General features: G+C 37.6%; 1 protein-coding gene across 6 annotated transcripts in view; it reads right to left on the minus strand.

Moving 5' to 3' along the window:
• Nucleotides 1-26,129, minus strand: part of ARHGAP18 (Rho GTPase activating protein 18) — a 190,250-nt gene that overhangs the window by 18,860 nt on the left and 145,261 nt on the right. For 5 of the 6 annotated variants that reach the window (XR_568770.2, XM_040627789.1, XM_008691118.2 and 2 more), the window contains 7 exons: nt 18,618-18,783; nt 16,386-16,477; nt 11,761-11,838; nt 8,669-8,828; nt 6,450-6,532; nt 1,510-1,716; nt 570-710 (listed from right to left, as the gene is read on the minus strand). Coding sequence is in view for 5 of the 6 variants with exons in the window: in XM_040627789.1 (XP_040483723.1) it covers nt 570-710; nt 1,510-1,716; nt 6,450-6,532; nt 8,669-8,828; nt 11,761-11,838; nt 16,386-16,477; nt 18,618-18,783 (927 nt within the window). In the remaining variant the exon portion in view is untranslated. The remainder of the gene's footprint in view (nt 1-569; nt 711-1,509; nt 1,717-6,449; nt 6,533-8,668; nt 8,829-11,760; nt 11,839-16,385; nt 16,478-18,617; nt 18,784-26,129) is intronic. The other variant, XM_040627791.1, reaches the window with a different exon arrangement.

The following is a 26,129-nucleotide window of genomic DNA, read 5'->3' on the forward strand; positions in this document are numbered from 1 at the left end:
TCTTTTTTGAAACATTTTAATTTTCTTCATTCCAACATAAATCTCACCAAATTCTTCTGGTGATCCAATGAAGAACCATTTCCGTACCTCCTGAAACCCGGGAAGGATCCTAGGCGTAACCCAACCATTGACCTATATGTTTTTCTGAGTTAGTTCTTTTTCCCCATTTTACAGATGAGAAAATTGAAGAAAACAGATGAGTGGTTCACACAGGGACTCTACTCCGAAGAGATTACACATTCAGTGGGCAACTGCAGTCTCCACAGAGTCCTTTGTGTGGGGGGGGGGGGGGGTGTGTGTGTGTTGAGAGGTTCTGGTCTTTTCTTTTCCTTTGTTCCCCTTTAACAGCTCATATGCTGAGTCACCAACACCTGAGCAACCGTTAATACTGATCATTAGTAGAAGCACAGTTACCCTTATTGAGGCTTTCAACTTATAAGTAGTACCAAGGCCCAGTAAGTGTGTAGAAAGTCCTACCACTACAGAAACATATGAAACTCTTTCTCGTGTGTGTGATAGTAAAAACAGCACTGAATCTGCATAAATACATATCTTCAAGTTTTTCTTACATCACTTGTACTCTTATCTTGCTTTTCGTATTTTTCTCGGTCATAAGCCATTTTCTTCAGCAATTTCTTCATGGCTTTTTTATCTTTTTTATGATTTTCAGTATTTTGCTTCCTCACTTGGTTGACAATAAACTTGGGAATCTATGGAGAAATAAAATTAAGTTTGGGGAGGAAAAAGAAGTGGCACCATTTTTGAACTATGGAAATAATTATCTTTATGTTTTAAATGTGGAGAGAAGTAAAGGTTTTGTCCATTTCATAAGACTATGCTATTTTACATGCACTATTCATTAAATATGCAAAAAAATGCATCGTATTATTCATTCACCATGAGTACAGAGCACACACACGAAGTAATTTACCTCCCATTGTGTAAGCGAGGTTCAAAAAGAGGCCTGGTGAAGTTCAAGGACATAGTGGCCATCTTCTATGCCTTATACGCCAAGATTAGAGACTGCTTGAGGTGACTGGCATTAGAGGCCACCACCCTGATGGTTGGTCCCTTTAGCAGCCACCTGTCCACAACCTAGCCTTTCGTTAACCTGCAGTCCCTTCTAAAAACCAGCCTCACCTCAAAAGAGAAAGAAAAATTCACCGGTAAGAGCTGACAGGTATCTAGCAATAATCTAGGAAAAACTGATCCTCAGAAATTACATTAGCAAAAATAAAATATTTTAGGAGTTACCCAATTGAAACACCGAAATAATGCTGGTATTTAAAAAATTGAGATTTAATAAGTGGACATTAATTTTTTTTATTTTAATTCCAGTGTAGTTAACTTACAGTGTTATATTAGTTTCAGGTGTATGGACATTCATTTTTTCAAATTGCACTGAAAATTACCTCTATTGGTCCCCTTTTTATAGAAAATCTAACCCTAAAAAGACTTTAGAAATTAAGTATCACCACTCATTAACAGAGCTTAAAAATATACACTTACTGTCCACAGAAGTTGTTGATGCTTAATCATTAAGTGCATGATACTAGCTGTCCCAGCCGCCATTACAAATTCTCGCTGTTCGCTGGACTTCAAACCCAACGTGTGACACATGAAGAGATTCGGGGCCATGACCATTGCTACATTCATGGTTGTCATCTTATTTTTCTCTCTATTGTCTATTACTCTTTGGAGAAATTCAAGCAGGGCCTGGAACAGAAATGACTCTTGGAGATTTGTGTTTTCATGAAGATAAGAGATTAAAGCACTGTCGCATATGGGAGTTTTACTTAGTTAAAAACAAGCAAGTTATGCATAATAACCACAGTCGGCTAGCTACATTCAGTGGGCCTTGCCATCAAAGCTTCTCCATTTGGTTAGCACCCTGAGGTGGTGCTTTGTTCTGTGAAGGGCTATGGCACAGGGGAATGAGGCAGACAGCACACACAACTGAACTCGGCAGTGGGGAGAGGAACGGAGAAGCGTCAGACATAGAGCCTACAGGAGCTATGGGGCACTGAAAAGCAGTTTCAAATAGCCTACAAATATTCACTTGCTTCAGGAAGTGCTTCACTTCTATCTTTAAGAATTAAAATTTTAAAAAATTCCCCTTAGAAAGGCTCATTTAACCTCAGTTACATGTGCTTTAAGGTACTCAATAGCGAGCGGACATGAGATCTAAAAAGAATGGAGACTGTCATGTGGAGGAATGAGGGGAGGAAGAGAGACCAAGAGAAGAGTTTTTAAAAACTGAATGTGTAGGGGCGCCTGGGTGGCACAGCAGTTAAGTGTCTGCCTTCGGCTCAGGGCGTGATCCCGGCGTTGTGGGATCGAGCCCCACATCAGGCTCCTCTGCTATGAGCCTGCTTCTTCCTCTCCCACTCCCCCTGCTTGTGTTCCCTCTCTCGCTGGCTGTCTCTCTCTCTGTCGGATAAATAAAATCTTAAAAAAAAAATTGGATTTAAAAAAAAACAAAACAAAACTGTGTAGGGGAGCCTGGGTGGCTCAGTCGTTAAGCATCTGCCTTCGGCTCAGGGCGTGATCCCAGAGTCCTGGGATCGAGCCCCACATCAGGCTCCTCTGCTGGGAGCCTGCTTCTTCCTCTCCCACTCCCCCTGCTTGTGTTCCCTCTCTCACTGGCTGTTTCTCTGTCAAATAAAATAAAATAAAATAAAATAAAATAAAATAAAGCTGAAGAACCTAAAAAAAAAAAGAAACAACAAAACTGAATGTGTAAATAAAAAGAAACTTTTCACCAGAACAAGCTAGCTTATGCTCATTTTGATACCACCCACCTCCCACCTCTACTGCCAACGCTCCTGTGTGCTCTGAGCCTGCCCTCTGTAACAGCCACAGGCAACTTCGATCGCCCTCCTCCTGACAGGACTTAAGGCTTTAAGTTCTTCTTTTGCCTTCTTCCTTGAATTAATTTTGGTCTAGAACAGTAACAACAAGTATTCGACGTTCTCTGTGAGTGAGGCATTGTTTTAAGCACATCCTAGACATTATCTCACTTAATCCTTACTGGAGAGAGAGGCTGTAGTCATTCCCATTGTATAGATGAGGAAACAAGGTGTAAGAGAACTTAAGTAACGTACCAGAGATCATAGAGCTAGCAAATGGTGGAGAAGGTCTATTGGCTTTTGTTTCTGAACTCTTAACTACAAAAAGAATGATGTTTTCATATTTAGCTTAAAATCCCAACCTGAAAGGGGTCAAAGAAACTATACTGAAGTAGAAAAAGAAAAAAACAAAAAGAAACTGTTCATCTCTCACAAGATTTAGGGGGAGAAAATTCCTGGGTTAACAGGTGGATCTTAAATCAAGGTTAGCTGCTATATAGACTTCAAAAATTTGAAACAAACTAAAGGCACAGCCTCAGTATCTAACAGTAAGATTTATGTATCTAATTTCTGGTACAGCTCTCAGAAAGTTAAATTGCAATCCAAGCATAGGTTATATAGTAAGAATACCTTCTCAAATGAGGACAAAGATTAATTGGTGAAGTTTGGGGAAAAATTTTTAATTTTGTTCCAGAGACCAGAATAATTATTCAGGGACCAATGTATCTCTTTCTTTACAAAGCATAAATTACAGAGATTAGGTAATAAACCACTTTAATTGGGTGCACATATGCAATAAGATTATTCAAACCATTACTATCATAATATTAGAATGTGTGTGTTTCTGTGTATGTAGATATGAAATTAATAAAATGTTAGCCTTGCCTTTCCTGAAAGCACTTCATCTTCAGATATATTTTCTCTTTACCCAAAATAGAAGAACTGACCTTTTTAAAAAGTATCAGGACTCCTCGGTGGCTCAGTCGGTTAAGTGTCCCACTCTTGATTTCAGCTCACAGTCATGAGATTGAGCCCCAACGCTGAGCTCCACGAGGGGCATGGAGCCTGCTTAAGATTCTTTCTCTCCCTCTCTCCCTGTGCCCCTACCCCCACCCCTAAAAAAAAAAAAAAAAAAAAGTATCTACCACTAGTCTGGTATTACATAAGTCTCACTGGACCCACTCCCTGAAAGCCAGTTTGAATCCCAGCACAGTTACTTATTTGCTAGGTGAGATCTTAGGGTAACCTTTGACATCTCTGCCCTTTAAAGTGTTATTACTCGTAAAACAGGAATACTAATCTCCCAGCCTGCCAGGACTGAGCAAGACAATGTATATAGCTAACTTCCTAAAAATAAATAAAAATAGATAAATAAACACCAATAATTATATTAATGCGGATCTCCCAACTGCTATCTTGATACCGGTCTTCATTAATCCTCCAAGTCAAAAGTAGTTATGATCATGATCCAAATATACAATAATCCAAGGTCAAGAAAAAAAAAAATCCCAGTCAAGCAGTTTGCCCAGACATCTGTCTCTTTAGGCTTAAAGTAGGACATGGTGCTTCACGCAGTGGCTCCTAACCCTTCGATGTGCTGTAGTAGGAGTCTACAAAGGTCATGCACATGATCCCATTCCTCCAAACAGCAACTGAAAGAGTGATACCACGCTCGTAAAAATTGGAGAAGTTTGCATTAAGCTTCCTGAAATTACCTTGTAATAAGAGTTTTCCTTCACTCTGAACTAAATGTAAATGGTTTATTTTCTTGTACATATGGTATTCCGGTTTCAATGTTTCTATTATTAGAATTCCCGTCTGAAACATTCGTCAAGGCTAGCTGATTAAGCTCTTAAATAAAGCTGACTTACTTATGACATTTACATTTTTTTGCGTTTTCCAATTTTTTATCCCAAGAAAGTATTTCCTACTTGATTTATAAAATTGTACTCCCAGTAACCTTATATGCAAAAATTAAAGCTATTCTAAAATTTAAAAAAATATATCTCTTCAAACAGAATTTTCAAAAGACCGTGCCTGGGACTCTGAAGGCAAATTCCAAAATTGAGTTGTAGACCAGCCTTGCCCAATAGAAACCATACTGGAATAAGTGTTTCCTCTCACAATTATTTGAACTCATTTGCATGCAGACATGTTTGAAGTAAACCGTGTGTCTTTCAACGCCTGCCTTATACTGGTCATTCACAGAGCCATCACAGACAGGTACCTCCATGTGAATAAGAAAAAGATGGATTAAATTTCTCTTTTAGGACTGTGTGTCAGGGCACAGCTGACAAACCGACTGGAAATCAGTCCCCACGCTGTCCTATTTCAGCCACAATCTACCCTTACACAGCAACCCTGGTCATACAATGTTTAAATGTAACCCTTTCTGGAGCTGGCCTCTGTCTCCAAAACAACACAACACCTAAGGCTGCCTTCTCAGCCTGTAACAATCAGTGAAGCAAAAGACGTTTTTTTTTGTTTTTTGTTTTTTTTTTCTTCCTGACTTAGTAAAGGGAATAACTCTTTGGAAGTTCTCCTGTAGAGATGCAGGGATTTTACTCCAGTAATCCTCATAAACTCTTTCATCCAGAAAAGTTGAGTATTAACATTCATTCCATAGGCATGAAAAAATATCACCTAGTTTCAGTTCAAGGAGTCTTAATGAGGTACAGGAAAAACTTTCAAGATTTACCAACTGGTTTTGTTTTCTTGACACGAAATTTCTTGGCATGATTTTTCATTTTAAATAGAAAGAAATGTAGGGGGTAAAGGGGCAAGGGTTCTCTACCATTAACTTTATAAAAACAATTTTTCAGGGCAATGGCAAAACTTAAGGTAAATACTCTTCCTAAATTCTATTTTAGAAGTTTCCTTTTTCTTTCCTAAGTTCATAGCTAAACCTTTACAACTACTCTAAAAACTTTTGCTGTTAAGAAAATAAATCAATGTGGAACAATCCACTGATTATTATAAAAGCCTCTGACAATGCTTATAATAAATGGTATTAAATCATAGACCAAATCACTTGGAAATGATGATGTAAACCAAGAACTCAGGGTGAGCCCTTGGAGAAATAACTAGAATTTGTTGGAGTTGGTCTATCTTTTGGCTAACCAAACATCTCAAAATCATCATCATGACTTCTTTCAAACTCTACTGCTTACAACTACAAATGTATCTTTAGGCAACAGTAGGTTTTATTGGATGAGCCTTACAACTTTCTTTTTAAACATCCATTTTTCAACTTACTACATGCTTTTTAAAAAAAATTGCAAAATGTAGAAAAATAAAAAGGAAAAACCAAAAGTACCCCTGTTTCTATGAAAAAAAAAAAAAAAGAGCCTCACTCCCTGGTTTTGGTAGAAGCATTGCAGCAAAAATCAAACACCTGATAATACTATCAACGTGACCAGCCTTGTAAATACACTAACAAAGAGTTAAAAACTTCCACCATCTATCTTTAAAAGTCAGTCTTCTCTTCATAGACTTAACTAAGGAACATTTCCATGAAAACATCACAGTGTTTTGCGACCAACAACAAGCAATGGCTCTGCTGAGTTCGGAGGGATATTTAATGTAAATGAATCCGCTGACCTTAAGCATGTCTCTGTTTGCATCAGGCAGCAGGATGACAAGAAGGTTCAAAGCCTGGAGTTGTTGCTTCCTGGTTGGAAGATCTGCAGACAGATTAAATAAATCTGAACTCCTTTTCTTTACCACACATTTTTTTAACTTCTTTTTTATCATTTTGTAAGAAAAAAGTTATTTGGCATAAACATCACTGTGAAATTTAAGACACAACAACTGAGCAGCGAGCATTCTTGAGAGTGTGTTTGAGAGAGATCAGGAGAAGCAGCTGCCGAGCTAGAGCTTTCTCTCGGAATGCTCACTTCCAACTGTGATCATATGATGAGCGGCCTTATGTTTGCAGACACACAACTGTGCTTTGGAAATAATTTTAACTTCTGTGTGATAATTATTCCCCAGTGAAGAGACACAGAAAGTTGGCCCTTCCACGGTACGGTGTCAGGGAGCGTCTGCAACAGTGAAGGTTGTTTCTTCACTGGTGAGTGGACAAATCACGTGGTGAGAGTCCATCAATTCCAATGGGAAGACGTAAAACGGAGCCTGGAACACAGGAAGTGTTCTATAAATGTCTGTGGAATGAATCAGAACACCAACCAGCAACGGCTGAGTCGAAGAGGCACATGATTATCATTGATAGTTATGATTTTTAGTGACCCTTGACACATGGAAGTAATACTCATGGATATTTGGAGTCATTCTGGCATTTTGTTCTTTAGGAATCGATTTGTCCTTGCATCCGTATCCAAATAATGTATGCAAAACAGCATGACTTAACTATTATAAATATTTTAAACTCAAGATCATTTCAGTCATGTCTCCCTTAGAAATTCTGAAGAAATGATATGAGATGACACATGGGAATCATCTCAATATTACATGCTTTAAGAATAGCCTGGAAAACAATGGAATATTACTCAGAATAGGCTGGACATGATGGAATATTATTCATAAAAAAAGAAATCTTTCCATTTACAACAACGTGAATGAAACTTAAGGGCATTATACCAAGTAAAATAAGACAAAGACAAATACCATATAATTTCACTTATATGTGGGATCTCAGAAAACAAACAACAAAACAAAACAAAAAATAAGTTCATAGATACAGAGCAATTGGTAGAAGCTGGGGGGGAGGGGAGTGGGCAAAATAGGTGAAGGGCGTCAAAAGGTACAAACTTCCAGTTATAAAATAGTTAAGTCATCGGGACGTAACGTACAGCATGACAACTACAGAGAATACCAATATGTTGCATATTTGGAAGTTGCTAAGAGAGTAATCTAAAAAGTTCTCATCGCAAGAAAAAAAAATTCTGTGACTATGTGTGGTGATGGGTGTTAACCAGACTCATTGAGATGATCACTTCACAATAGGTACAAATATTGAACCATTCTGCTGCACTTAATGTTGAAGGTCAATTATATCTCAATTAAAAAAAAAAAATTAGAATAGCCCGGAACAGTCCTGGTGGCCATTGTAGCTCACCATAATCACCAATAGTGGCACCCCTTCCCTCTCAAAGTGCCCCAGTTGGGAAGTTAAAGATACAGTCTTTACCATACGGTGATGCCATGTTTCCTTTTTTGATGGCCTCTAGACTAAAAGGAATAATTACAGCAGTACATAACCCTTGTAAGATCTCTGTGCTCACTGGAAAAGAATCAAGAACTATTCGAGACCTTAATTTGGAGCTTGCCCAAGACCACAAAATGGCAAAGTAGAAGAAGTCTGTAGCCCTCCTCCAAGGAGACAGCCAAATAATTTGTTCCATGTTTCTGCGTGGCAATTTCAGAACCTAATGTCTCGGGAAATAATCACAGACTCTGCCCCATCTCCTTGTGCGTTTATGATAACTGTTAATCCACAGCTTCCCCAGTAAGTGTTGCTTTTAACGCTTGGCAAGAAAAATGTATCAGATCTTACGTGACTCATTCTATTATGAAAGAAATGTGAAGTTCCAGGTTTTAACAAGAAAATATATTGTACGGCTTAATGGGCATACAATTAATCTGTACCTGACGAGAACATTCTGTCATCCATTTACTCAGAGACGTGTATTTATAAAGGAAAAGGACAACAATGTAGGTCATGTGAACTGTCGTTGACAGAGAGTCAATACGTCTCTCCGAATATATCCGGTTATATTCTTTGCGAGGCAAAGTGTCATTAAAACAATTAATATGGATGGCACAGCACCAGGGCTGCCTCAACGAGAGATGGCACTTACGCTGGACGGCTTGAAAGGCTCTGAGATACTCCACACTGAGCAGCGGCTGGGGCAGCTCCCGGATGAACAGCTTCAGCAGGCTGGCCGCATCGTGCTGTTTGACGCTTTCCCAATTGAAAGTCCCTTCATAAAACTTCGCTTCCAGTTCTTGGCAAAGATTCTAAAAGGCAGAAGAAGAGGGAAGAAAAAAAAAAAAAAAAGCTACAAGTGCACTTTTTTTTTTTCCTGCTGAGAGTGTGATACACTTCCCACTTTCCAAGAGAGTCTACTCTTTAGAAAAGAATCTGAAAGTACTAAAGGCAACTCTTCTCTGTCACTCAGAAAAATACTACTTGGCCACAGGTACTCCGCCAGTGACAAATTATAGCCAAGGCCACAGACTTCAAAAACTGGTATACATATTTTCCTGAATCCGCAGCAGACCTTAAGCAGTAAAGGTTTAATCGTGAAAAGATGAGTTAAAATCGACATTCCATGTAGGGGTTTTACTTCAGATGCTATGATTTTTCATTCAATTTTAAAAATCATCTTTTAAAAAGTATGTTTGAAATTATTTAGAAGTACATTACATAACACAATACATAATCCATCTCTAGGCCTAAAGCAGGAGGCTACCTCTGATTAGTCACCTCTGGGAAAGGGAAAACCAAATTCCACAGCAAATGAGGCCTGAAAATACATCAATACCCCTGTCTCAGGTGCATGAGCCATAAGTGGCACAGCCGTCCTGCCACCAGCTGCAGAGAACAGGGTGAGTCCAGGCAGAATTACAAACACCCAGTTTGTTTACCTTGAGGACTCTACAAGATTTGCCAGACAAATTATTAGTAATCAATTTAGTTTCATAATTACTATTTTCCACAGGCCTTTTCATTGTGGCATAAATCTTATCAGGTTAGAAATCCTTCCAAGTTTCTGTCAGTTCCTCCATTATTTTAAACTGTTCTCCCAAAGAATGTTCTTCGTTTTTCTCGTGAGGTGAATTTATTACACTTTCTCTTCCCCCACACAACTTCATCCACTCCTCCAGTTATTTATGTAATTGGTAAAATACATAAAGGTGAGCCTAGAAATGGGGGGTAAGGGAGAGAGAGGTAAAGGGAGAGGAAGACGGAGAACAAGGAGAGGGAGAAGGAAAAAGGGAGAGAGGGAGGGAGGGGGGAAAGAAGGAGGAAGGGAGAAAAAAAGAAGGGGGAGGAAGGGGGAAAGGAAAGAGAAGAGTACAAAGAATTTGGTGGGGCAGGGGAGAAAGACAACCAAAAATTTTGCATATTATCTTTAAATTATTTATAATGGACCAGCTGCTGCATAATATGGGCTGTGACAACAGGCCAGGTTGAAGAGTTGAGCCAAAAGAATTCACTTAATTGACCTTCTTAGAAATTACATTTAGTTGAACTCATGCTTCTGCCAGCTATCCAGTCAAAATGTAAAATACACATTCTGTTCGCCACTGCGTACTAAAGTAAATGTGTTTATGACTCTTAGGAGTTGGCCCTCACAGTCTGCTAATTAGTGCTGTGACCAGTGGACTGAGAAGGGGTATTCTTGCCCATGCGGGGAATATGAAGTCACGTGACCTGTTTCTGAGGGATTCAGTCTCTGTAAGAGAATTTGCCTCTCAACAGAACTTATCTCAGAATCACACACAATGCCCATGTTTGACTGTGGGTAAAATTGCCCTAAATGTTAGCAAATGGAGTGAGACAATGGCCGCTTATCAAACTTACATGGGCCCCAAAATGGTTTCAGGGACCTCTGTGAACCGGACACCAAACCCAGGGGACACAAGCTGAATGAAATTTGTCCGCAGGGTATATCAGGTTACTCGAATCCGATTAAACTGAGATCGCCCTATGCAGTAAGAGCCAAGTAGGCCGAAACTAGCATCCCACATCGAGGAACCTTACCAAATAAGCAGGTGATGTAAACCGTGTGATGTCTCACTAGTAATTGCCATCCTGGCAGCCCCACAGCCAGTCCCAGGCAAGGAGCGTGTGCACCCACCAACAGTCACTTCTCCCTGATCCAGCTCTAAAAATGTCATATAGAATAAGTCTTAAGGAAATGGACAGAAAAGATCTCTTCGCCCTATCCTATTTTCGCCTGGCTTTGCAAAGTCAGGAAGACAATAGACTGGATGTGGGCAATGATTTGTGCCACCTCGGTTGAAAGCTAACGCTGAATTGAGAGGCTCCGGAGGCTGTTAATGGCTGCTGACCGAGAACTTTTCCTAGATACGTTTTCCAGATAGAGCTACAATTCCAAGCACGAGGCCCGTGTAAAACGCAAATCCGCTGGGAGGCTTATGTATTACGCATCATCTGTAGGGTAATTCTACCTTTGCCATGCGTTTGCTGGATGCTTTATTCCCCAGAGCAGGGGCTGGGCAACAGGGAGAAAGGAGGAAGGTACACAGCGTCCCAAGATAGTGGGAACAAAATGCCAGCTTGCCAGGAAAGGGGGCAGGCGGGAGGGAGAAAGGGAAGTCTGGGAATCACCTTGCCTCTTTCACAAGCCAGACTCGGTCTACCCTGCGTCGGGTGAGACAGGAACTGCGAAAGTCAGGAAAGGAGTTGAGGCAGTGTCATTTTGCCAGCTCCCATAGACTGGTGTATGGGGACTACGGTCACATCTCCTATTCTGCTCACCTGATGGAGTTTATCATTCTTTTTTTTTTTTAATTCAATTGCTATTACCCATGCTGACTCAATCTATCACCAGTCTCCTACTAATGTTTTGACTCATCGTGTTCTCTTTCCATCACAAGGATGGAACAACTCTTGGCTTTTGCTGGTTTACTTTTGTTCCTATTTTACGTTTGCACAGCAAAGAGATTAAAATCATTTGCTTCTCTATCTTAATGCTACAGCTACAGCTAATACAGTGATTTTGAAGAAGAATCAAAACTTAGAAAAATCAGCAGAGACTCTAGAAAAACTGAATATACACTATGTTCAGAGGTTTTATCATTATATTGTATCTACTTTACTAACAATGGGAAGAAGCGGTGGGGAGGACAAGTTAGCTTTTAAAATGCAAAAGCATAATTAAACAATACAGTGTTAACAGGATTCGAACCCAGAGATTACCTTGATTCTAATAGCAGCTCCAGGTATTCTTAAAAGGCCTTCCGTTTCCAAACCTCCCTCTTCAATTCGAGAAATCAGCTGTGTGTAAACAGAAGAACAGTCTGACTTGGGTATTTGTAAAAGGTACCATTCCAAATTTAACATCTGCTTCACATATAAATAAATGCAAACTGATTACAATGATGTGTAAACTGGCTTTCACAGCGTTTTGAATGCTCCTGCCCTAGCACTATCCTTTCAAGCAGGAAGTCTCATGACTTGACTTCCCATTTAGAAAAAGTTGGGTTTTACTCTCCTTTGTTACAGCAGTGGAATCACTTCACACAACAGCTGCAGTACTCCAAACAAACAGGGACTGGAGATGTTCACTGTGTAAAAGCAACTAAGACCATCGTGTCTTCTGCTTTTCCAGAAACATACATTCTGCAATCAAATAAATCTTATGAAATTCCAGTATTTGCACATTTACATCTCATTTTTAGTTTGAGAGACTTGTTTATGGTATGAAGGGAAAAAAAACCTGTTTGCAAATATTCATTTTTAAGCTTTCAGCTTTTAGTGGCAAACCAAGATAAAAAACAGTTCTTGTATAGGGCTTCTAAATCACACCTTATACCCAAAGAATATACACAGATCTATCTCCAGAACCCCATTAAAATAACAAAGATTTTTTTTTTTTAATAATGCAGAAACGCACAAGAACGAGGCAAATGGAGAAAATACAATGACATACTGTCGGAAGCTAGGAAGATGATAAAAAAAGTGGTTAGTTTCTTGGCAGAGTGATCTTCCAATTGAAATATGTATTCCCTGGGCAGTGCACAAAGGCTTTACAGGGGGTACTCTGCTATTTTTAGGAAATCAATTTCCTTGTCCTCAGGTTAAATATAACGCAATTACTAGCATCTCATAGGTTTTCCTACTTACTACCTACCCGCATTCACCACGGCCTTCTACTTTACAAAAGACAGACCTACTCTTCACTCATCCCCAAACTTACTATAATCCCTCTGCACACCCTAAGGCATAAAATCTTCCAGAGTACCAAAGGATGTAAAATTTTATTTTGTTTTTTTCAGGGAAACCTTTAATGATTTACCAAGGCTCTATAAACTACAGAAAGCTTACCGTTTCTCCCTTGCTTATAAAAGTGTCTATTAGGAGCAGAGCAAGGTATCATAAAATGAGGTCTTTTGACCTTTGTCTAGATGTTCGGAAATCAGATATACTGTAGTGTGTAGACACTGGAAGATAGGCAATTTTTCTTTAATGACCTCATCTCTCCTATCCCCGGATTATAGCCAAAGAATGCACCGATCTTCAGGGAGTCAGGTAAGAATAAAGCAAAGTGTAGTCTCAAAATTCTCTTAAGGATTTATTATTAGCTAAGGAAAGAGCCATCTTTGTCCAGTCAAAGCAGTGCATGATTTTTAAAAATTCAACTGGAATGTTTGCCAAGACCACATTTTTCAAGTTACACTAGATAACAAACCCACGGCAAAAAACCTTACAAGAATTATTTTAGATTAGATGGGCATTACTCAATAAAGGATTTAAAACCAAACTTATCAAATAATACCTTGTAAAATTTATTCAATGTTGGAGCAATTTTCATTTTTATTTCATCTTATTAAATGTTTAAAACGTTCTATTAGCAAAAAAATATAATTCTATGCTAGCTGCTGGAGCAAATTAGTTTTTAGCAAGACTACATGCCTTTCATTTTCATCAAATACACAGGAAAAATGGATGATTTCTAAACAACTGACTGAGAGTAGGATCTGAATTTTTATATTTATTACTCTCTAATGTGGAATGCTAGCATTTAATAGAGATATGTATATATAATGCCTGAAAGAATGCCATGCGGTTTTTCATATTTCTCACTTTTAAAATAACATTTTTAGTCACATTATATTGTATTACTAAAATATAAATGCTTTATAGCTCTCCCTTTATTTTCAAGACTTAAAAATGGAAAATAACTATATTGTTCTATATATTTTAATCACGCTCCTTTTTAGTAATTTATCTTACAAGAGACATTGCATAATTTGTCAGTAATGTTCATAGCATTTCCTAAGAGAGACCACATATTTACATGAATTTATGAATTGAAAATGAAGTCAGAAGTTTTTGACACAAAGTATCTTTAATTTGGCTGATTAGTCTGACAGTGAGAATAGAATTTACTAATTTGTCAGAATTTTTCTATAGATAAAAATTATTTCCCTCTTTCTAAGAATATAGTTTAAACGATGTGCCTATGAGCAAAAACAAAACAAACAAGAAAACAACAGATACAATTCACAGAAATTAGATAAGCTTTGCTAAAGCCCTTTTTTGGATATCATTCTTAATAAATGAGTAAGTATAACCCTCTAAAAACAGGTAATAAGCCTTTGGTAAATCAGTGATTCCCAATTCTTTCCTTTGTACAAAATTGAGGAAATACCTAATTGAGGTGACAGTTGATAGAAAAAATATTTTTCAATGCTAGATCACTGTGATTTTTTTTGCTTATAATTCAGAGGGGATGTAAATAGATGAGTGTTATCTAATAGTAAACTCTTCATACTCTCCTCTATTTTTTGTGTGAACGAAAAAGTCTTTAAGGCTATTATCTAACAACTTCAAACTGGTTGGAAGCCCAAGTCTTCAAAATATTGAAGAGACCAGAAAGGTAAAATAACTACATAAATAAAACAATTTCAAGAGAAAATGACACAGGATTGCATGCAACCCTCAGCCTGCCTGATCAGGAGACATCACTGAATATTTGTGGAGATCAAAACTTGCTTTTCACTGATGTGATGGTGAATCTGGTACAGTCGAACGCGACACACCATTGGTTTTTTTGGCCAAACACCAGCTTAGATGTTGCTGTGAAGGTTTTTGTTGTTGTTGTTTTGTTTTTGTTTTGTTTGGTTGGTTTTTTTTTTTTTTTTAGATGCAATTAACATTTAAATCAATACATTTTGGGATGCCTGGTTGGCTCAGTTGGTTAAGCGTCTGCCTTCAGCTCAGGTCATAATCCCAGGTTCCTGGGATCGAGTCCAGCAATGGGTTCCCTGCTTGGCTTGGCAGGGAGTCTGCTTCTCCCTCTGCCTGCCACCCCCCCCCCACTTGTGCGCGTGCTCTCTCTGGCAAACGAATAAAATTAAAATCAATCAGTACTTTTTGAGTAAAGCAAATTACATACTGTGGGTAGGCTTCATCCAGTGGGTTGGCGCCTCAACAGCAAAGACTGAGGTTTCCCAAAGCAGCATCAATTCTGCCTCAAGACTGCAACCCGGAAAGCCTATAGGAGTTTCCAACCTACAGATTTTGGACTCAACACTGCAACATCAACTCTTGCCCAAATTTCCAGCCTCTGGACTGCTCTGTTGCAGCCCCCACAATTGCATAAGCCAATTCTTTAGAATAAATCTCTCTACAAACACGCTGCCATGAGCGCGCACGCACACACATGCACACACACACCCCTTACTGATTCTGTTTCTTTGGAGAACCCATATCTATTTGGAAAGGATGCTGCTGAGATCCTTGCCTTGCACCGTCATCTGTGGTGGTAACGTGCACCTTTTACTTAAATTAATATGAATATATGACCCCCATTTGTCAGCACCTCCCGCTCATCACAGGCACTGTTGACAAGTATCCATACAGACACAAGTTCTATCGGCAGTGGCTGGCAGAGGCTGGTGAGTAGAACTAACTCAGCAGAACAAAGTCCATCAGGAGAAACAATGAGATACATGTTTGGATGTGATGGTGAGCATGAGAAATAATGGAATCAGAGGTGAGCAGATGAGACAGCTAATGACCATTTGGAACAGCAGAAGAATCAGTGCCAAGTAGACTGAGCTTTAGTACCGAATGAGTTTGTTGAGCCAGTCAACTGTGAAAGTTCCCATTGCCATCCTTGCCATCCCTAGAACTTTCAGAAATTGTGATGTGCTGGGGCTGCTGCAAAAAATCCACAGCTTGGGTAGTCCGTAACTGACCTGATGTACCTTCCTCACTACGCATTCCTGGCTTTTATCACGTGTAATCTGTGTTTCTGAACAAGGATGGCTCAGAAATTAGACCGACATTTTTATATTGCTGTAGATAATCCCCTTATGAATAATTGAGTGTTGATGACACCAGTGACTTGATAGTTTAGCAATCACTTTCTAATTCTACTTTATGGTTTCTTTGCCTACTTTGGAAGTAGGCATTGGTAAATTAAATTGGACATCCTCACGGTAAATAGGAAAGCTTGGAAAATACACACAGGCATGAAATATTCATGAGGATTCAATTCCCTAGAAATTTATAAGCAGTTCCCACTCCTGTGTATTACAGAATTGAAATCTCAATTATACAAAGCTAGCTAATATAAGACAGGAAAATGATGCCAGGTAATCACAGTTATAGTAATAACACAGAAAACATCACCATGAAATAAAAATTATGAGCCCTTGAAACAAATTTGCTTCCTGAATAGAAAATCAAAGTACAAAATAAAAAAGCACATCAATTGGAAAACTATATTATAATATTATGAATGCCAAAAAAGAAAAAAACTTCTATTAGTTCAAGTATGTTCTCTCTATGCTGACCCACTTAGGTCTACTTACTTTTTGAAATATCAAGGGTATTCGAGTTCCTGGTACTTTCCTCTGATCTTGTTCTAACAACACTGTCAATGGAATACAAAAAAGGCCAGAATCTGCAACAAAAAATAAAATTTCTTAACTTCCATCCATCTATAAAATATTAATGCAAAAATATTAAGGCATCAGATTTCTGATATTGTCATTCAAATAAGCAACTCTTTATTGAGCACCGACTAAGTGAATGACACTGTCTAGCCATTAGGTCCATACATTCCATAGGAAAATCTTGACCCTGTCTTATAGAGCAACCTAGCAACCTAGCTAAGCAAACGATCGCAAATGATCACCAAAATAAATAGAAAACTTATACTGTCCTATAAGAGAAATAGTGCCATGGGAGTATGTGAAATATGCAAATAATTTACTAAAGGTAATCCAATTAAAAGTTTTGGCTAAAGTAACTATAACTCATCTCTTCCATGCTTAACTGACATTTAACATTCTACAATACAGCAAAACATAAATGTTTGCTTTTTGAGACATCAGTCAACATCATGATCTTGTTCTACAAATGTTTTTCTTTAGAAAATATAGACACTTGGTAATCTTGGATTGAGACTTGTAGTTTCATATAATTGGGAATAACTCCAGAAGAACTGGAAGGTAATAATTTATAATTTTTCTAAATTAAAAATCATATGCCTTCAGTTTGGGTGCGAGCATAGCTTCTGCTTAGCACCTCCCACCTCCCCCCCAACACTGAATGAACAGTACAGAAGTGTAACACACAGCATCAGGGGAGATATAAATCATCTGTGAACAAGGAAAGGGGGAATTATATTGTGGAATGAGGACACTGAAAACTGGCACTAGAGAGAGATGCCGTTCAAGAGAATACCAGTATCCTAATAATTTGTAGCTTAAGAATTATGAAAAAAAATGTAATCTTCAAAAATGTCAAGAGTCTAGTTTATAAGATGAATATATTAGATGAGCTACAAAAATATTTAAGAAATGGAAAGAAAATCTACTCTTTTAGTAGTTATACTCTTAATGAGAATGGCTTAATAGTTCTCTCTCTGCTAGGAAGCAATTCTAAAACATAAAAAAGCCTTTCTAAGCCATTTTAAAAGTCCTGAGCACTGAGTCACAGCTATTTAAATTATATTTCTATTTTATATTTGGAAAAGGCTTTGTGACGAGCTTCTGAAAAAACATCTAAAGTCTTTCATTATCCATAGTGGCCTTGCAGAAAATCAGAAGCACCATTTAACTCAGAAATTCACCATCCCAAGCCTTAAGCTATAATACTCAGAGGAGCTGAGCACAGAATGAGGTCTTCTGAGGCCCAGCATGGAAGAGAGGACCTTGAGGGAAGGTATACTTCAGTCCTACAGAGAAATTGCCTCTAAAACTTAAATCAGGTGAATATGTGTCTTTATTAACGTTACCATAGCAACTCAATAATCCTCATTCTTGGTATCTCTTTAGGAGAGAACTTAAAAGTTAAGTAAGAGGTCAGAGATTTCTAAACAGTTAAACTTTGTTAAATTAATAGACAATTATCTGGATTTCTAGACCAATAAAATCTTGGATAAAAACTGAGGAGATGTCTGTTCTCTATCATGTTATAAAATATAAAGTCTGTTTATGTAATGGGTAAAGCAAGTTGCTTACAAAAGAAAAACTACATATATACACAATGAGTACAATTCAGTGGTATTAGGCGCCACAATGGCATTATTTTTCTTAATGGAGTGAAGAATGTTTTTGTGAAAGAGTTTCAGGTAGAATGTAAATGAGCAAAGGGACGGGCTACTAACTACCGTATGTATTTCCCATCAAATAAATATGCAAAAGTAATTGACCAGGATCAACTACCTTAAAGTCATTTTTCAAGATCTGATTTTGGAAATAAAGAAGTTTATGCACCAAATGTATCTTTTACACATAGTTTTCAAAGGAGAGTGCATTTAAGATTCCTCAATTCAAAAAAAAATTCTTTAATTCAGAATTTCCTTCCAAGGTAATTAAATATCCGATTATCTCTTTATTTTCTACAGTCTAGGAGAATAGTGCCTGCTTACCAAGTTACAAAATTTTTGAAGGCAATGTTTTAGAATCTGAATTTTAGATGTATTCAAGTGGTGGTTTATTTTGTAGGTGTTTCCCCCTCCCGGACAACTGCTAAGAAGCCAAGTTCATCTTTGCTTCTTTTGAAGTAAATCGAACTGTTTTTCATTCCAAAATTACCTTTTGTTTTGATTTTCACAGCTTTTTGTTGCTTCAATTCAATGCCCCAAATATCACAGAGGGCAGTGAGCTCAATGAAGGCTAAATTGCAGACTTTCTTCATGTCCTGCGGTGCTAGGTCACCAATCCTGGTGGTGCCTGTTTTGTCTTTTGGCAATCTGAAATTCTAAAATAAGTACCATTAATAGAGTAAGGGTTTATAGGGTCTAACCCCATTTTTAGTGAAAGACGACAATACTGTAACTATAGACAGAGGCTGTACTCAGAGTAGTGACCATGAAAGCCACGGCAAAATTGCTCCAGTCAGAAAGAAGAGCCATCTTGTCCTGATGATGGTCCTCAAAGCTGGGGGGAGTCAGTATGTGAAGTCCAACAGACAAGGTGACCAGACTAAGGACCAGGGGTACTAATCCCAGTGGCTAAGAGCACAACAGAGACAGTAAAACTGAAGGAGTCAAAGAGCTCTCGTTACTGACCCTCAACAACAAAGGAAGATTAGGAGTCAAGAGATACCATGAAGAGGAAGAAGAGGAAGAGAAAGAGGAATCGTAGCCATGAGTGAGTACTTAGAACATACAAGGTACCCTTTACCTACGCTGTCATGAATATTATATGTAGAATATGATGTGAAATATTGAATATTTACAATGTAACAAATATTATAATGTTGTCGTAAAACCCCAAATAAGGTAGGTACAGAAGGTCTATATAGCATTGGGGCGACAGGGAGAGTGGAAGGGATAGTAACAGCATGGACTTTAAAAGCCAGAATGCCTACCAGTCATCTAGCTACTGACCAGCTACTAATAATCTGGCAATTGATAGACTACTCTTTCCGTAAAATGTCAGAAAGGGAGGGGGGAGGACAAGAGAAGGAGGGGCACTCCCCCAGCACCTGTATTATGGTTGCTATTATTATTATTTTTGCTGCTGAATAGAGAGACTTAGAGAGACTACTATCACAGGCAGGTAAGTGGTATTTAGTTGTTTTCTGCCTTTCTCAAATATTATCCACTACCTATTCAGCCACTTTTAATTTTAAATATGTTAAATATAAGAAAACAAACCACAAAGTAAAAACATGAATTTCTCTAATACACTGAATACAAATTATAGTCCCACGGTATTTACTGATTACTAAAACTGTGATCGTGCTCTACTGGTTTGATTAAAAAAGGTTATAAAGTTTCTATCTTTGGGGTTTACCCTTGACTTCCTCATTTAATGGCCAAGGATGTTCAACTGGTTCCCTTTTATTCCCTTTGCTTTGCTCATTTTTTCACCATAAGATTAACACTTCTGGTCTAAAATCTAGTGCAAAAAACATGTCTTAAAGCAGCAGTTCTCAAAGTCAAGTCCAGGGAACCAAGACAAGGTGACCTAACACCCTTTTTCAAGGAGCCTATGAGGTCAAAACTATTAATAATTAATCCTAAGATATTATTTGCCTTTTTCATTCCCATCCACTCATGACTGTACACTGGAGTTTTCCAAAGGTATAAGATAGGTGCTTTTGCAACAGACTGAATACAGACGTAGGTGTGAGACTCCAACTGACTTCTCCTAAAGTGAGACACTGGCGTTGCTGACGTATAAAACCATGGCACGCTTCTTAATAATTTGTTTTAAAAATAGGACTCTTTTTCATTAAAAAATGTTATTTATGCTAACTGTAATACTGTACTTAAAGTGGATTAATCATTTTTAAATTTCTCAATTTTTAATTGCGACTATGGTAAATATCCATAGGTATAACTGACGTAAACAAAACCTCTACTCCCAGTCTTTGCTGTTTACTTATCACGAGTAATGATTCTTTAGTCTGCATATTCAGGTTTCATAGTTCAAGAACACAGGCCAGTGACAAACTTCCATGGAACTCAATCCAATGAAATCCTTCACATTCCAAAATCACATATAGCAGTCTTGTTCATCTCCTCAAAATCTTTCACGAAACCCTGATTTCTGTAGAACTCTGAGTATACCTTCTTTCTTAAGCTACAACATACTTCCACAGAGCTGGAAGTCCAGGGAGACAACAGAGGCCCCGACACTAGGAAATCACGGATTCTTGGCCAGAAAGCTGCATATCTGGGGTTTCGTCAAAGTGCTGGAAGCCGTGGTAGATACTGTCCTCAATACCAACATCCTTCCTGACTGGTGAAACAAAAGCTTTTTGAAGTCCTCCATGCTTTTTAAGAGCCTTAATTGGTTTTGAGACCAAACTGTTTAAATATCATTGTTTTAGAGCATTTTCTAAAACCTACAACTTTTGGTAACTGAGCAGCTAAATCCTTTCCAACAAACTCAACTCTAAAAGAGAACCTCTTTACATTGTTCTTTACAGAAACCTCTTCTATAGAATCTGCTATGATTTCAAAGAGAGTCCACGATAGGAGAAAACAGGTCTTTCTTAACTTTTCGCAATACATTTTTTCCCAATGAGAACATGAAATAAACAGCAATAGACATCATTAAACATGCAGTCTAAATGAATTTCCAGCGTAAGTGTTAATGGGCAGTGCATGCAAGGGGTTCGAAAACGTGCAGCCGGACCGCAGGTGGTCCATCCTGTCTCCATCATTTACTAGCTATGCGACCTTTGGCAAATTACATCACCTCTTTGGCAAAATACATCACTCCATCTGTAAAATGGGAATAATGACAGAACCCACTCAGAAAGTGTTATCACTACCTTTCTTTCACAGAGCTTTTTCAAAAATTTCAAGATTTCATGCTTTTCTTCTTCTATTACTGTAAGGCAAGGATTAATGATAAGGCTAATACTCTTATTTGATAAATGGTCTTTTATCCTATCCTGCCAAAGTCCCCATAGATAAGAATTACTACAGCACATTCTCAGTGGGGAATTGAGGCTTACTGAGAGACTAAATATGGCCACACAGCCAGTGACAAAATAAGGATGCAAATTCAGACCTTCTAGATCCTAAATTCAGCAATAACCATTCTGTTCTGCTCCATTTTCTCTGTCCACCACAGCACGCAGGGAGGAATCTGGGTTGATCAGTACTGATAGAGGACTGTGAGCCCCTCAAGGAGAAGAGCCATTGTCTTAATCACTTCCCTATCCCTACTGGACCACAGGCCTGGCACACTGCAGGGGTTCTGTCCCAGGCTATTCAGTGAATGAAGACACACATCCTACAGGAAGAGAAGCACAGAATCAAGCTCAGTGAGGTACGGAGCCACTGGCTGGATGCTTCTCCACTGTCCTGTGATTCGCACCGAGCCTCACGTTCAAAGTCACACATAACTTTTCACATTTTCTTCCAGGCCTGGCCCCAGAGTTCTGTTCATTGCATTGTTTTCCCAAGGGCTGAACCAATCCTATTTACCAACTTTTTTTTTTTTTTAGTTCTAAATGTTTCATTACAATCAGTTGCTATTGATCTCATAAGCCAAACATATGTAATATAATTATTTAAAGCATTAGCCAAGGTAAATGTTTAGAGAAACCTGAAATATTATTAGTTCAAACATTTGATTTACCTAGCAATCTATGTTGTGAGCTGTATTTATTTATTTATTTAACATTGTGCTTTAATGAAAGGAGTTAGTTCTTTATCCCAATGTTTAATTCATAGCTGCAGCTTTAAATATTTATGAAGTTTCCTGTCATTTTTGTTTAGTTAATAGACTGGATGGTTCAGTTCGTTGGCTAAGAGAAGGCAATGCAATTTCAGCAAAAGAAAGGCTCTTTGCCTTTTGAAAAATGTGCTTTAAGAATGAAGTGAAATAAAATTTTTCAAAAATTATAAGGTTATCGGTTCCCACATGTTACTGTAAATTAATCAGGTAGCTCTCTCAAACCGCACCCCTCTTTTGCAGGCCTCACAATACAAAGGGCCCCTTAGGCACTTCAGTAATGATGGACTCTGATGGACTTGACTTTAATAAAGTCACTTCTAGCCTCAACTTGGAAAGTAAGAGAATCTATCCTCACCTGGTCAATTTCCACAGATGACTTTTTTTTTTTCTGGTCTGCTAGGAAATGTATTTCTTAGCTAAGATTTTTCCACATGTAAAATGTGATTTTGTATATTACAGTATTTCATTCATTGTCATTTCCAGAGGATGAATACTTTTCTAGACAAATGAACTTTTGAATTTAGTTTTTTTATATTTCTTGCATTTTTTTTTAAGGGAGAGCAAAGAGCAATAATTTAACCTTTTCTTGACAATTCAGGACAATAACCCTAAACACCAGTTTTTGTATTGTGTACCAGTGTGTGTCTGCTATAGATTTTCAGTATCCTCAATCAATCCTGAAACAACACCTCTTCCACTGTCCTTCGGCTTCCTCCAGAGGTATTCTTTTCTCTAGCAAACTGCCAACATGGGCCTCCATGCCTAGTTTTCAGCCTTTAGTATCCACAGAACTGTGTTACCAGATAACCAAAGTCATTATAGAACAAGAATTTACTTGAATTAAACATAATTCAATAAGAACCCAAAAGGCACTAAATAAAGACTTAAGAACTAAATATAGGCATGCGTCTAGGATAATAGGCTTTGCCAGTTATAATTTTAAAATGATGATCTTAAAAATTTCTGCATAAACCCTTAATGTTTTGTCTCCAAAGTAGGATGAAGGAGTAATACTAAATTTCTATTGTATATGGTGGACCCAACAAGCCAAAATCTTATGTATATAATATCTCAAGCTATCCTAAACAAGTTGTCAGCAGCACCAATACAGAGCCACTTAAACTCACACTTAAATTAAATGCATTTATACCTTCAGGGCATTAAATGGAGTCAACATGGTCTTCCAGGAAGAACTCCAGCGCCAAAAGTTGAGTCACGGAAGCCAAGCCTTAGCATGTCACATATAATCTAACCTGTTTCCTTCCATGAGAAATAGGAATCGAAATATCTACTTCACAGAGATCATCTGATAAATAATTACAGAGCATATTTTCTGAGATAAGTGGGTACACAAAACACAATAAGTAGTAGCTACATTTTCAAACTGAAGCCCGTTAAAGGTTATGAAACCTGATCTCCACATTTAAGAGGAGAAATTTGAATCTGTTGTGAGAGATCATAAAGAATTACCCAATGCTATAAGAAGAAGGACATGAATAAAAAAATGAAGTCAACAGAGAACAATGTATTACATAAAGCTTACCGCTTATTTACAGAAGCAGGGAAGCATAGAGGAGAAATGGAATTTAAGGTTTATCTGCTTAGACCCCTGCCTCAGAGTGATGAATATAAATATTCATTCCATCAACCATGCTGAGGACTCGTGAAAAGCTTACACACCCATGCCTTCCAGAACACATACGGATAAATGGTTGTATAGCTGAACAGACGCATATATGCATAAATAAATACAAGAATATACTGACAATAATTATCAAAAGCATGCCATCTTAATAGCTTCTAGTATTGTTTTATATATTGTATCTAATGTAACTTCACAACCCGGGAAGACTTAATAATACAGTTAGATACTAAACTAGACCCCCAAAGAATGGGGTAAGACTTCCTTGGTAAACAGGGAACAACAGAGGTAGAAATGGGAAGGTCATTTCAAGCTTGGGGCGCAACATGAATAAAGTCAAGAAGGGAGGTGAGCACAGATGTTAAGTAGAGAATGAAATAAGAGAGGAAGTCTGAAGTCTCTGAAATAGATATGAACTTATATTTTATTCCACTTTTGAATTAACAACTTAAAAGTCAACGTCTTCATTTTTTTTTTTTAATTAGATTCTACTGTCCTTCACTTAAAACCCCTTCCATCTGTTGACATATAGACTATCACCATCTTGAGAGTCTGGGAGTGTAGGTCATTTCATTAGGTAAAAAAACAGATTCTTAAAAATATATGGTAAAACCCGGAAACAACTTAGATGTGCCCCATTAGAGAAATGGTTGAATGAATTACGATGCAGCTTCACAATGGAGTACGATGTATCTATAAAAAAGAATGAGAATTATTTCTGTATATAACTATGGAGTGATCTCCAGAACATACTAAGTCAAAAAAAAAATTCTAGGTTGAGAAAAGTGTGTAGAGTTGGCTACCATTTATCTAAGAATGGAAGGACAAACCATAAAGTTAAAATGAAAAGGAGTTTACCCAAAAGGTAAATTAACCTGTGAGGGGAGGGAGAGAACAGAAGGATAGCTCAAAGATAGAAGCCAGATTTTTAATACATCTTGGTTTTCAACCTGACTTCTGGACCATGTAAATATTTTACATGCTTACAAACAAAATTAAATTTCAAAAAAGCAATCCCTAAAAATTGAAAATAAAATGAAACCATTAACCCAACCAGGTATTCAGTTGGTAGCTTAACCATACGGACAATAACAGTCTAAAGCACAGTAATTTTATTATTACAGTCCTTTGGGGATATATTTTAAGGCCACAACTGATGAAAAGAAAAACAAGTTTAAACTGTTTTTCTAGCAATCGTATTGTTGATAGCAGTGGTAGTAATGTTAGTCTGAGAATGCTGGGCATTAACTGAGGATACAACAAACAAGTAATGATATGTGTTCTAATTATATCACCCGGGGTATCCTGAGAATGACTATTCTCGGCATGAAAGGAAGAAGATACAGGTGTACTTCTGGCCTCTGCCTCTGAAAAGGCTTTAAGGAATGACCAGCCCACAGAAAGGAACAGTCCGAGTGTCCTGATGATAGTTACAGAAGTACACTTCTGCTAAATGGAACCATGGTTTCTTGCAAAAACGTAATTATAGATCTAGAACAGAAACTATAGCAGATAACCACATATATAACGGGAAATTGTGTCTAGGGTCACATCAGATACTTCTACATCTATGAGCTAAATTCTATTTTTATAAGAAAATTAAAATACAACACTAATTGATCAGTAGTGAAAGACACTAAGGAACCAAAACAATGAACACTGGAAAATAAAAACTATTTTGAGAAACTTTTTCTTAAAAGAAGTATTCAAGTTAATAAATGAATAAAAGAAGAAAAGAAAACATCATCTTGTCAACAATAAACAAATGAATCGAGCATTAATTAGGAGCAGCTGCTAATTTCACAAAAAGAGAAAGACAATCAGCTGTTCTGTGTCTCTTGATACATGATCACACATGAAGTAATATTGATTTAAAAAAAAAAACCCTGAATCTGATAAAACTGTAGTCAAGCAATCTATAAGAAACGAAGAACATGAGGAATGAGAAGGGGAAATTCTCTACAACTTAATAACCAGGTTTCTTCAAGAAATAAATTTTGAGGGACAAAGAGAGAGAATAACTGATGAAGAGAGAGGAAGGGAGGGAGAGAGTAAAAGTCTTAAAAGACATATGGACCAATTGCAATGCATCAACCTTATTTGGATCCAGATTCAAACAAACCTGAAAAAAAAATGAAATTTGTGCTACAAAATGAAATTCCAACACTGACTAGTTATTGGAAATTAAGAATTGTTAACATTTTTTAGGTATAGTAAGGGGAGTCTGAGGATGTTTTCAAAACCCCTCTTTTAGAACTACA

Source organism: Ursus maritimus, unplaced genomic scaffold (genome assembly GCF_017311325.1).
Source record: "Ursus maritimus isolate PB19 unplaced genomic scaffold, ASM1731132v1 scaffold_13, whole genome shotgun sequence".
Classification (NCBI taxonomy): Eukaryota; Metazoa; Chordata; class Mammalia; order Carnivora; family Ursidae; genus Ursus; species Ursus maritimus.